This window comes from Anolis carolinensis, chromosome 3 (assembly GCF_035594765.1).
Source record: "Anolis carolinensis isolate JA03-04 chromosome 3, rAnoCar3.1.pri, whole genome shotgun sequence".
In the NCBI taxonomy this organism is placed as follows: Eukaryota; Metazoa; Chordata; class Lepidosauria; order Squamata; family Dactyloidae; genus Anolis; species Anolis carolinensis.
Genome location: NC_085843.1, coordinates 28,194,760 through 28,209,096, shown reverse-complemented (window position 1 = coordinate 28,209,096; position 14,337 = coordinate 28,194,760). Strand labels below are relative to the sequence as shown.

General features: G+C 37.7%; 1 protein-coding gene across 3 annotated transcripts in view; it reads right to left on the bottom strand.

Annotated features, from left to right (window-relative positions):
- Positions 1–6,162: 6,162 nt before the first annotated feature.
- ift88 (intraflagellar transport 88) overlaps positions 6,163–14,337 on the bottom strand; it is a 47,776-nt gene continuing 39,601 nt past the window's right edge. For 2 of the 3 annotated variants that reach the window (XM_003219248.4, XM_008107988.3), the window contains 3 exons: positions 12,611–12,671; positions 7,282–7,383; positions 6,163–6,450 (listed from right to left, as the gene is read on the bottom strand). In XM_003219248.4, coding sequence (XP_003219296.1) covers positions 6,329–6,450; positions 7,282–7,383; positions 12,611–12,671 — 285 coding nt within the window. In that variant the 3' untranslated portion in view covers positions 6,163–6,328. The remainder of the gene's footprint in view (positions 6,451–7,281; positions 7,384–12,610; positions 12,672–14,337) is intronic. The other variant, XM_008107989.3, reaches the window with a different exon arrangement.

Sequence of the window (14,337 nt, the reverse complement as noted above, 5' to 3'; positions counted from 1 at the left end):
GGTTAAGAATGATATCCTGTGTACTCAACACCCAGAGAACTACATCCTATCTGTAACTGAACTTCAGTAAGAAATGTGCTTGTATGGTGAATTAATACAATGTGTTTGTGAGTAAATAAGATATGTTGTTTTTCAAAGAACTTTGTTTTTTGTCTCTAAGTGCATATTTTAAACTAAGAGGTTTCAAGGGAGTGTATATCGTTTGGGTAACTGTCTGCAACTGCAATTTCAACTTAAAAGAAACAACCATCCTCTGCTGACCAAATATATTTTTGTAGTGGCATGTTTTTGTCCTTGGCAGTTCAAAGGTTCTTTGGTTTAACAGTTGAGTTACCTGTGTGCCATTTTATCACTTGTTCAAAGGGTTGACTTCTACCAAGGTCATGCTTTTTTTGACTAGTGGTTTTCAAAAGGTGGTCTCCACATGTTCACGGAGATTCACATTTGCTAAATGGATATGACATCATTTCCCCTTTTCAATAAAGTTATGATGGTTGTGGAAGGGGCTGCAGACCACATGATTTGATCTGGGACTGCTCTGATTTCAGGCTCCATTTTAGAAGACAACGATGCTTTTAGACTAGGGACCATTAAGAGTAAACTCATGTTGCTGCTTTTTTTTTTCTTCGTGTCAGGAGCAACCGGAGTTGCTTCTGGAGTGAGAGAATTGGCCGTCTGCAAGGACGTTGCCCAGGGAATGCCTGGATGTTTTTGATGTTTTTACCATCCTGTGGGAGGCTTCTCTCATGTCCCCGCATGGAGCTGGAGCTGATAGAGGGAGCTCATCCGCGCTCTCCCCGGGTGGGATTCGAACCTGGCAGCCTTCAGGTCAGCAACCCCACCTTCAAGTCATAAGGCTTTTATCCCCTAGGCTGCTGATTATAAGAATTATACCCTGTGTTATCTGCAGAGAAACTACTTCAAATTCTATCTGTAATGGGATTGACAAGATATGTACCTGTATGCTGAATACATGAAGGTTGTGAGTAAACCAGATATGTTACTTTTAACAAAGTCTATTTTTTTCTCTTGAGAGCTGATATAGAAGCAAGATATTTTATGGGGGTTAGATGTTTTTGGGCACTGAAGAAAACACTTTTGAAACTGCTGTTTTTGTGCACTGACATAATCTCTGTTCCTAACAGATCAGAGACAATCAGGTTATCAGTCTTAACAACTGAAAACCCAATTGCCTTGCATAAGTACATGTGGTTATATACCATTGAAGAGAAGATTTTACTCAAATCAGTTTTTTGGCTCTTCTTGGAAAGATCATACTTTTACAAAAAGTTTGATTTTCAAATGGTTGTAAATTCCATTATTCTCCAAAAAGGTGATGGAGATTCTGGTTTTCCAAAAGGTTATGATCTCTAAAAGGTCATGCCTTTCCAAAACAATAATCCTAATTAACTTGACTATCTCATCATACCACTGAGATATTGGTAAGTTTATATTAGTTAAAATTATTCTTCATTTTAAGTACTTTATTGTTTTTTCATATATATTTTTGCACTACATATAAGCTATGTGCATTCTTCATAGGAATTTGTTCATATTTTTTACAAACTATAGTCCACTTCCCCAATAGTCTGAGACTGTGAATCAGCCCTCACCTTAAAAGTTTGAGGATCCCTGCTATAAACAATGATGTCTCTCCCCTCCACCAGCAAAACTATCTATCTAAGTGGTTCCCAACCAGTGGTCCATGGAGAAGTGGTCCGCGGCCTCACCATTCCTACACCGTTGCAACAAGAGCGATTGCTCTCACAAAACCCTCTTATAGTGCCAAGGCAATGGGGATGTCAGGAGGGGAGAGGCTGACTACCCACCAAGGGTGCAATAAGCCTCCTGACTGCTGCTTCTCTTCCCTTCCCCTGAGTGGAGCCATTCCATGTGGTGCCTGGAAGCACAGACGTCTTGGTGTGTTTGTTTTTACGCCTGTTCTTGGGGTTATTTGGGGTGCTGATTCAGAAAATTGCATTGGATAGACCACATCAGCTCTAGATTATTAAATATGGTTTTCTATGGGCGAGCAGTTCGCGACTACGGGATGGTATATGTTCTGTATTCAGAAACTAGAGCTGATGTGATCTATCCAATGCAATTTTCTGAATCAGCACCCCAATTAACCAAACTGAATCTAAAGTTGATCAAAACTTATTTGTAAGAGGTCCTCTTACGTGTGTATTCATAAGAGGGGAGGGAGGGAAAGGAAGGGAAGAAAAAGGGAAGAGGAAGGAAGGGGGTATGTGTATAAGGTAAAGCAAGGGAAGAAGGAAAGAAAGCCACAAAGAAAATGCATACCTTGGTAACACCAGGTCTATATGCTAGTTTGTTTTATAAATTAGAAGTAAGCAATATATTTTTAAAGGAAACACAAACTAATGAAAGAAGCCCTGGCTAGGGACAGATTCCTTGGCAGGGACTGTTTATTGTAGTGGAGAAGGGGAAATGAGGAAAGAGGTGGAAAATGAGTTCTCCATGAGCGTAGCAGGAAATACTCCAAAAAGTTTTTATTCCAGTATGGCTGAGTAATTGAGAACTACTCCAAAATTACAAAATGAACTCTGGTGCCAGCACTGCTGTTAATCTTTAATAATATGGGTGCATTTGGTAAGCATCCCTGCACTTAGATAATACTTTCTCAGAAATAGAGGAAAATTTCTTAACCTAAGTCAGACCAGCCTAATAAAGTCAATTATGACATACATGAATTCAGAAGGAAATGTTTCTGGTCTGTGAACTCTTGAGCATGTGCATTCTATAACTGAATGTTTGCTCTTCCTCAGAATCTATTAAAATAGAGAGAACAAGGCCAGAATTGATCAGTGAAATAAATGCCACCTCAATGTGTCATCACTTGTCTCTGCCTGCAAAACCTAAGCAAAACAAACCTTTACAACTGTGAAATAGAGTGAAGAGGGGGCAGCCAGGAAGACACAGCTCCATCATGTCTCCTACAGCATCACTTGGATTATTATTAACGGCATGAATTTTTGCTGATATTTGTTGTAAACCACCCTGAGTCCCCTTGGGGAGATGGGGGGGATATAAATAAAGATGATGATGATGATTAATGGACCACAACACTACATCATCACTTTGGGGAGACGTGGAGCAGGGGCACCAATCCTCCATGGTCAGAGAATGAATAGACCTGGGTAAGAGGCAGAGAGTGGGAATATAGTATCTCTCACAGTGAGTGTGTGGACTGACTCTGTGTTGTCCACGTCCAGAATTATTGGGTGACAGGCAGGGATTGGTGGGAAGAACTGGGGTAACTCTGGTGAGAGTGGAGTATTGCAATCCCTGTGTTCGTCCTGCTGCTCTGACATCTTGCTTCATTTAGTTTTTTGTTTGTGTATCTCTATAGTGTACATGTGAATGGAGGTGAGGACCATGGTGCTCCTATTGATATAATGGCATTATGGGACGACATGGAAGAGGGTATTCTCGCGGTAGAACCCCAGTTGTGAAAATATCTCCCCCTGGAGGCCCAATTGGTGGCAACATTGGTATCATTTCAGCACTAAGTCAAAACTTTGTTTTTTTATTACAGCTTTTGGGTGTAACTGATTTTATCCAGGCTGCACATATCTTATGGCTGTACTGTTTAAAATTGTTTTAACCAGTTTTAAACTGTTTACGTTTTAATTGATAAACTTGTATGATTGAACCACAAAAGCTCTTACATGGGTTGATGGATCTGGACCAAACTTGGTACACACACCTTTCATGATTCAACAAAAATACTGGTGGGGTTGGGTGTGTGTGTGTGATAGTGGATTATGGCAGTTGTAGTCCAGCCACATCCAGAGATACTTCCCAGGCTGCATCTTCCAACAATCTTACTTCCTCACTAGAGAGGTTGAGCCATCTGATCAGTTAAGAAGAAACCACAAGTTGCAGCCCAAATCTGCCTCTGATGGGAGTTGAAGCCTGGCCAGATCTGGGGCTGATGGGAATTGGAAGCCAACCAGGTCTTGGTCTGATGGGAATTACAACTGAATAACGTGATCAAAAATTTAACAGTGAGTGAGAAAGAATCAACTGCCAACACCAGAGAGATGCCATAGAGACTTGTGTTAGTAAGGTGTACTTGAGGGTCAAAAAAAAAGGACTGCTTTGTGTTTCGACATGGTGAATAATTGTGCTTCTTTTATCAAGTGAGGTGGCTGCATAATGCCTAAAAACATGCACACTCCCCTAGGAGAGCTCCCTCCAAAACCAAAGAAAATTATATTACTGCAAGCATGTGAGATAACTGAACAAGTGTAAAAGTGAAATGTTATAATTTTTAATAAGTAATTGTTAAAAAGCTAACCATTTTTTTTCCAAGGAAGGAACCAGAACAACACCGGGTATATAAGCTAGTTTTAAATATTAACCTATGTTTATCTTTTTATTCTTTAGCTGCTTTTACTGGAAGCTGACCCCAGAATTTTTGGAGGAGCCAGGATAATAATTAAGTAATAATTATAAGTAACAAATAGTCAAGTGTTGCTCTTCTTGGTCATGTTACATTCCCGTCTTTCTAAAATGTGGTTTTAAGAAGAGACACTTCCTTACTTCTTAATTTTGATTCTTTTTTTGTTCAAAATGTAATTGTGTATGGTGAATCAGCTCTAGCAAACAAGCATTCAGATTATTTAAACAAAAACGAGGTATTTAGATTTTCCTCCATAGTGTCTCTTTCAAACTTGCAGCCTTTTATAAATAAGTGAGAGAGAAATTCAGAAAGGAAAACAAGGGGCCTCTACAAACTGAAAGGGGGTTTGTTAACTCACAGGAGAAGCAAACACATAATTTATGATTCCCCAAAGGTTTGTTGCACTGGATCTGACTCCAAGTGCATTTTCTGCTTATAGCTAAAAACCTGATTCAGTAAGCAGAGGAACGAAATGTGTAGAGATTTCCGTGATATATCAAAGTCATGATTCAACCAACTGGAAAGTATTAATTTTTTTAAAAAAAACATTTCAGATCAGCTCTGACTCTCGATTCTAACCTCCAAAATCTAGAAAACAGTACACTTTGATAATTTCCTAATTTGGTGCAGGTGAGCTTTACTATATGCTTCATTACAGGCATTCAATATGCCATAATTCTCTGACTGATATGGACAAGAACTATATAGAGAAGAAAGGCTATTTGACAGTTAGGAGAAAGTGTATGGAAATGGCACCAATTAATTCTATCGATCAACCTCAAATAGAGCAGACCAATTCAATCAATTATTGAATGTTGAGTCAACATCTAGGTAAATCCAATTGATCTGGTTCTGAGTTTGGCTAACAATAGGATTTAGGCCAGAGTTAGAAAAGCATTTTGTCACAATTAGCATGATGCAAATCAATAGGTTCAATGTGCAAGCCATTGGCCTGAGACATTCTGGACTCTCATTACGGCAGGACTGTCAAAGATGAGGCAGCACAGCAACGTTTATCAAAGACGATTTGGACAATTAATGTTCTAAACAGTGTGAAATGCCACGTTATTTTAAAATCTCTGCTAAGAAAAGATCTACCACTTTTCATCATAACTTAAGTTTCCCTTTTTCATAAATCTCACTACAGGTCAACTTTTCCCAACCATCTATTTTGGAAAACAGCTATTAATCTGAAATAAAGTGGCCAATATGTTGAGGTATTATGAGAGATGAAAGTCAAAATGTCTGGAGAGTACCAGATGGATAAATTCCCACTAGACTTACACTAAATTATCTTTCCAAAATATCCAGGGGGAAAAGTCTCATTCTTCATGGATTCCTTTCAGTTAGCAACAAGCTGCAAAAATATCATTTTAAGTCTTCTGGTTTGTCTTGCTTTACACATAAAAAATTCTGATATGCATGGCTTGCCTCACACTCAAAACATGTATTTGGGCAAAGGCATAGCGCTTGTCACCTGCCATGTAGAAATAGCCAAGAGTTTAGTCTTCAATTGATGAAACTGCTTTAGGCAAATCAATGCAAACAGGCAATTTACATGAATACTGATATACTTGACTTCTTATTATCAATATGTACAAGTCTATGGTTGTGCACATTATTTCAGCCTCAGACGGTACACTAAGGTTTTTCCCAGGCATTTCCCTTTAAGAATCGTGGGTGGACATACGTATGTGAGAAATAAAGTAGAACAGAAACCATTGTCAACAAGATATGGATGTAAGATTCAAGCTCTTACTATAAAATATGTTTACTTGAAATCCATAATTGGATTAAACAGTGTTAAAATAAATATAGGAATTTTTACAAACTTAAAAAAACCAGTTAAAAATAGCTTTCTCTCTTTTTTTTCATTTTTTAACAACAGCAACAGGCTACTTATTCAGGAAGCAAATCATCTCCTAGGTCTTCATCAGCAAATTCATCTTCATCCACTTTTTTCCTTAGTGCAGTTTTTGGTCTCTCAGCTTGGGGTCCAAGTGGGTCCAGATAGGACGCATCTACATTTGAAAAAGGAAGGAAGAAAAACAGAAGAAAATTAAATAATAAGTTCACCCCCAAGAATATGTATTTTCTTTTAACAATTACACAATAATAAAAACATTATTTTAAAGTAGGTTCAGGAATTATGTGGCCTTCCAGATACTATTGGACTGCATCTTCCAGCATTCCTCACCATTGGCGAAGATGGATAGGGCTGTCGCACATTTCAGTTTGGCAATATTTGAAGGGCTGCATAATTCTCATTCCTGTTTTACAGTCAGGAGTGGACTGAAACACTCAAACTGTAACATTTTGTGCCAAATCCTGCTAAACTGCAGATGTTTTTCCATCTGTGATATTATCCTGCTTACTCTTCTTCAGTCATGGACTTCTGCCTTCATTTTCGTCTTGGTGTGACTTCCCTTAACATTCAGGCACTTTGTTGCTGCAAAAGGGAACATTTTACCACCACTGGACTGAGCAATCCATAATAAATTGGCACAAACATGTTCTTATTCTCAATGGCACTACAGTGCAATTGGGACATGTTTGGAATAATCTTGTTTATCTTTATATAGAAATATGTCCCACAGTATTGAACAGCAAGTAAATATGCAGATTGTAAATACCAGATTGCAGATCATGAGTTTATAAGATCAAAATAATAGTTAAAATATGATTAACAGATATTTTCAATATTTTTGGATGTTCCTCTGCTAGAAAGTTTCATAGAATATTTTTTTTCATGATAGAAATGAATTGCACAAATGATATGAAAATATTCACCTTTACCTATTTCCTGAGTTCTCCCAAGGGCATCAAAGCAAGCTATGAGACACCTTACGTACCTATTTCTTTACTAACACTGCTTTCATACGGCTCATTTGTCCCTGGCAAAGACATCAGTTTAGCATTCAGACGTTCCCCTTTAACAGTAATGCTACCAGGATCTGACAGGACAGAGAAAATGTTTAATAAAATATCACATAAATGATAAAAGGTATTCCTTTCCAACATAACAACAGTATTAATTAAGTATTTATATTATGTTTTAGAATGAGGTTCAGTAAGGATAGACTTCTCCTATTTACAGTTGAATCAGGAACCTGACATTTAAAACCTTCTTGCTAAAATAGGAAATCATGATCTATAATGGATTATGTCTGAACCGGGGTTGATATTTCAGCAAGGTTTACAACTAACTTATGATGTATGTCAGTATTTTGATTTGTGCAAGAAATACAAGCGATTGAACGCTGGAATGCAAGCAATTAAATGCTGTTATATCACCTAGCTATTGTTTTCTACCTATTTTCCCTGCTGTAATCCTTATGTTCATATAGAACAAAAGCCAGAATGCAAAGTTTTTACTAAGGCTGTTCTGCTCTCCTATTCTAGGTGTAACAGCAGAAGAAAGGAAGACAAGCTATCTTGAGGCACATCCTGCTGGGCAACCGGTAATAATATATGTTTAAATATGTTGGTTGGCATTCTACTTAATTTTTTTGAGATTGTAGGTCAAATTACAATTTTGTAACTTTTGAGGTTCACTTTTATATTGAAATGTACATTCAATGACTGGATGTGAGCCCTAAAACGTACTTTCTCAGTCAGACAGTGTCTTTACCAGAGGATTTCTGAGGTTCTGTAAATTGGGGCACTGAAAAAGCATGATTGCAGCTGTGATCTCTGAACTGGCATGTTGACATGCTCTCTTCATTTGCCTGTCTCAACAAACCCTGTGACCAGGAGATCATGGCAGTGACCATTTCCTAGTGCCATGGGAATCCACTGGTTGGAGTGCTGCCTAGATTAAGAATTTTGTTGGGGCATCATCAGTAGAAGCAGCCGTATAATGATGGAACTCCACTGACATAACCTTGCCTGCTGATGCAGAATCTCAGCCATTTTCTCTAATGTAAAGCTGAGCTACTTGCTGCACTTTCCTTCATCTGATTTTAAATACCAGTTTAACTGCCAGATTTTAAACGGCATCACTACTCCCAGAACCAACACTGTATACTTACATGGATTAATGGTTTACAACACAAATTAAACAAATTAAACTACTATCAAATTTAAATTATCAAATACAAACAACACAAATATTTGAAAAGTGCTCAAAATATTCACACTTTAAACATGCCAAATTTCTCTAAAGCCAGTTAGAGAAATTGCACTGACCTCTTACCACTTTGGGGACTGAATTATGCCCACTTTCAGGAGAGAGGGCAGCTAAAGAATGTAAAGTAAAAATGAAAGAAAAGACAACGAAAATACAAAAAGGAAACCAATATGACAGCACATCGAAACACAGAATGAGAGTATTAAAACTGCAAAGATGACAGGCAAAGAACAATAAAACAGAATTCTATGGAACTATTTTCTGCCTATGTTAAGTTGGCAAGGAATATACAATCTGAAATACAATTGATATGTGGTTTTATTATAGAATATTTTCCTGACAAATATAATCACAGCAAATAAATTCAGCTTGCATAGAAACAAAATTCGATCTATACAGCATCAAATCAAAGGTTGCTTTTGCCCATGTCACAGAATTGGCTGCCATCACCAGAACAAGGTCTGTTATTGTACCAGCACTCTGTGAACCCTGAAACTTCTGCTGCCTTTGCCCAATAGCCCTCAGCACTAAGGTCATCAAGCTGCAAAAATAATTAGATTAGTAGCCCCAAGATGAATTGGCATCAAGTACTCATTGCTCAATGGTTGCAAAAAAAACCCTGACCTTCAAAGGACCAGTGTAGAATGGATGACAATCTATACCCTCTCTTTTAGCAAGTAAGAAGCAATATTTAGTGTCCTTATCACAGCTGGTTTGAGCAAAATGCAGGGCTTTAAAGAATAGAGTTTCAATCAACTTGCTTATCTGAGTATACCTAACTCAGATACATTTTCATTTCATACCAAGAAATCTCAGTCCATTAGAAGCAAGTCCAATGATTAAGTTGTGCCACATCACCGGAGAAGAGAAGTATCTTGAAAGGAATAATAGCTCTCTGCTCCCTGTATGGCATATTATGGAAGTATTTTTAAGGATATCCCTATCTATACAACTATAGAACATATGTCACTATTTAGGAAAAAATAGCTACTCCAGCCTATGCAACTGTACTTAGTTCTTTCATTTTCCTTGTGGTTTTTCTCATTACAATAATACATAAAATAACACACACATTTATATTGTATATATTTACAAAACTGTGCAATACTTGGTCCCTTGTAGGAGAAATGAGTAGGAGTACATACAGGTTCTTGATTTGGATTTGCTTTTGTTTACTGAGGTAATGGAATTATGAAAATAATTGTATGAACAATTGGTGACCTTCTCATACTTTAAAATCCAATTTGGATATAATAATACCAAATATTAACGGCACACATTGCTGGAAAGTAAATTTAAAAAAAAACATAAAGTGAGAGCTGTTTTGGTTTTGCAAAGGAATTACTGCAGGAAAAAAAGGCATAATTTTCATTCTGAAGCCTTGGCACAATGCATCCAACTAGAAAGAGCTCTAATTTCTCAGTAAATGTTTTATGGCCTGGGTCCAAAGAATGATGTGACTTGTTCTGTATGCCCAAATAAATGAGCTTTCAAGTTACACTTCCGAAGTAGGGAGTCCATAGGAGGGGAATAAAATTGGGGGATTTTTTTAAAAGCAGTCTGTGATATGGAATGAAGGGATTGGGTATTCACTGAAAAGGTTGGCAAAGAGGAGGCATCCACACACACACACATTACTGGTCAAAGATAGAAATGGAAGAGCAGGTAGCTTCACACGAATTGGTTTGTCTAGATCATTCCAGCTCCTCTTCAACTCCTGCTTCAGTATCCATTCTAGACAAACTGTAAAGGAAAGCTGAGGAGTTCGTACAAGAAGGAAAAAAGCCTATTTCCTCTAGAGTTCCTACTTCCAAATTTTAGGATTGAGTAGACACATACCACTACTTATAGTTCACCATTGTAAGAGAGACAGAATTCCCTTCTCCTCTTTGCCCAAGTCAGCAAAACAAGGACAAGGGAAATTACTCAGAACATAATGACAGGTGGGCTGCCTTTTGCCTTCTAGGCCATAAGCTCAGAAAGACTTTTCTAGAAGAACACTTTTTATGACAGGGGAAAGCTATTCCCCCTGCTATTTAAATCCACTGATAATCACCCTTACATACCTGAAATTTTCTTAGAAAAAGTATTGAATTTCTGGTCTGAACAAATCAGTGAGGTGAAAATGAATTGTGGTACTTTTCCTGCCACATTTCATTTTCATAAGCAGTGAGAATGTTCTCCTAAAGCCTTAACTGCTTTTTTCCTGTTTTTTTTCCTGCTGTCTGTCTGGATTTCTTAAATTCATAACACATTCATCATTACAGACCACAATGAATGGGTTGTTACTTTGTTCAAGGGATAGAACTCAAGATTCACAGGATATTCAGATTCAGTCGGGCATTACTTGTAACGCCTATAGCAGAGATGGAAAAATGCAAAATGCAAGTGACAGGGCCTCAACTTCATACACATGTCCTACATGGCTGACCCATTAAAAAAATAGAAAAAGTTTTCCCAACAATGACACCATCTTTCTGCAATGGCAGAATGGCATGCTCCTGTGAGGCAAGAGATGGTGCTGATAGCAGTGTTGTTGGTAGGTTCTCTTATGTCAGACAGGCTTTTGCTGAGAAGCCAGACTAAATGAGCCAAACTACTGAGCGACTGTAGCAGTGGCAGAAGATCTCTCAAACAATCCCAATGACAATGTAGCTTATACTCATTAGAACTGCACACAAGAAGGCATATGAATGTCTTTTACCATGAAATGGTCCAAAATGAAACAAGAGATTGTGCCAGAATATGAAACCCCCAGTGCTCAATGAGTTATAAGGTACAGCAGAGAGCAACTGTGAGTAATACTGTGGCCATTATGGCACAAAAGGACATTCAGCCATTGATATGTTCAGAGGCACAAGCTAACTCTGAAGCTACATATAGGAACATGAAAAGGGAGAAGCATGAAATGGAGGAATCTAGACAGAGTAGAAGAAATGAGTCAGATAATTATTCAGGAAATAAAAAACTATGAAGAAATAGGGTAGCACTCAAGTTGCTTCTGACATGATTAAAAAAAACTTATAATGACAAGAAATCTAGTAGAGGACAGATGTAGCAAAAGCATTTAAAGCAGTTGTCCTCAACCTGTGCGTTTGGGCCTACAATTCCCAGAAATCCCAGCCAGTTTGAAGACCAAAATATCTGGGGACCCACAGGTTGAGAAGCACTGACTTAAATGATAAAATGCAAAATTTGACTGAATCATATCAATAAGACTACAGGGAAAATCCATTAATGTAATTCAAGTTTACACTCCAACTGCAGAGGCAGAAAAAGAAATTGAAAAGTTTTATGCTGGAGTCCAAGAGGAAACTGATCACACACAAAACCAGGACATTTTTGTAAATCATAAGTGGTTGAAGTGAAAAATAGGAAACAGACCAGAATAAAAGATTGTTGAAAAATTTGGCCTGGGATCAAGAAATGAAGCAGAAAAGCAACTGGCTCAATTTTGTGAGGCTTCAGCACAACCACATTCTTCAAATAATCAAAAGATGACTGTATGGACACAATCTGGTGGCTAATGTAGAAATCAGACTACCTAATTGGAAGTAAAAGATGGAGGGGACACCAGAGATTAACATAGCACCACAGCATTCATTTCCCATTGCAATCAAAGTGATGCTCATAATTTCATAAGACCTTTTTCATATATGGAGTGAGAAATTCCAGATATCCAAGGAAAGATGGATACACTAGGATCATATTGAAAATGTGTTGGATCAAGACTCAAGTCTCATGTTGGATAATTTAAAAAGGAAATCAGTCTGTGTTTTACAAATTATAGCAAAGCCTTTGATTGAATACATTGTGAAAAACTGTAGAGGTTAAGTCTATCACAATTCTATGGAGCCTGGAAGAAAGGTGGGATATACGTCAAGTGATGGATGGATGGCAAGGATGGGAAGACTATATTGTTGTTTGTTATCCATATGGATTTTTCTGGTTATAACTATAGGAGATAAAAGGATAATGGTGCCCGTTTGTTTTCTGATTTGAAAACACAGTTTTTTGTAAATCTCGAAAATAGCTATTTCAGCGGTACTTACCACCACTAGCACTGCCATCTCTGCGAGTACGAGCACTGCCATCTCTGCCAGACTTGATGCGCTAGGAAGAAGTGGAAGGAATAGACAGGATTTATTTTATCCCCACCAACAATTTATAGAGTATTTTTCATAAACAAAGTACAGTAGAGTCTCACTTATCCAAGCCTCGCTTATCCAGGTTTCTGGATTATCCAAGCCATTTTTGTAGTCAATGTTTTCAATATATCGTGATATTTTGGTGCTAAATTTGTAAATACAGTAATTACAAGAGAACATTACTGCGTATTGAACTGCTTTTTCTGTCAAATTTCTTGTAAAACCTGATGTTTTGGTGCTTAATTTGTAAAATCATAACCTAATTTGATGTTTAATTGGCTTTTCCTTAATCCCTCCTTATTATCCAAGATATTCGCTTATCCAAGCTTCTGCCGGCCCGTTTAGCTTGGATAAGTGAGACTCTACTGTATATGAAAGGGCAGAAAGATCATACAAAGAGTTACATTTCTTGCATTCATGTGCCACCTGATCTCCAAGGAAATCCTTTTTTTCTTTCATTAGTATTGATTGGTAGGAAGAAAAAGTCACCCATATAAAGTATGCACCTGTTTCTTATTTACAAAAGTTGAATGAAAAGTAATGCCTCCACCTTCATTACTTGGGTTTGGATGGGAGTATTTTAATAAATCAAATGCAGAAATAATCCTTAGAATGTGCTCTTTAACTACCATTATTCACTTTTCCACATAATCACCAGACAATTGGATACATTTCTGCCAATGATGAACAAGTTTTCTGAAGCCATAATGGAAGAAGTCGACACTCTGTTTCCGCAATCAGCGTCTCACAATACCCATTGTAGACAGATCTTCTGATAGTCAAGCAAAGCAATAATGTGACCCACACGTTCTTGTGAAATGCCGATTATGCTTGAAATTTCTCTCTGAGTGATATGACGATCGTCCTGAATCAATCTTGTCAACATTTGCTTGTGAAACTCGGTGGTTGCTGTCACAGGACATCCAACTCTTTGTTTGTCAATCAAGTCAAGATGTTCCCACCTCAACATCTTTAAACTTACTCACCCAACGACGCACAGCACTCACATCAACACAATCACCATAAACAGCTTGCATTCTCTGATGAATCTCCTTTGGGTGACACCTTCTGCTGTCAAGAATTCAATGACTGCACATTGCTTAAGTCGAATTGACCGACTGTCTGCGCAGGGTTTAATACTTCGCACTTTAACAACACAGCCGTTCAATGCTAAGGCTTCCCACCAAATGGAACTGTAGAGGAGAGTCTACAGAACAAGCCAGTACCTGCCGCATGCCAATACTGCCATCTGAGGAGTTACGAAGGTGGAGGCATTACTTTTCATTCAACCCTCGTATATTTCTACGTGGGAAGCATGCCCTGGTTATTTGACTGAGATGCCAGTACTATCTATACATTAACTTTAGCACATGTTGGTTTCTTAGTAGCAACAGAGGTTGAGCAAAATGGTCCTTGAGAACAGATTAGATTCAATCTGTTCTCTTCAATGGAAATATTGAAGTTTCTTTCCCATGCTAATCTAGAGCCCCCACTACTGTCAAAAGAGATGTTATTTATATTATATAACTATGACATTAAACATTTAATGGAGTTACTCTCCTTTATAAACTTTTCATATGGGATAATTTTTAACGCTGTAGATATTAAATTAATTGGAAATATTTGTAACC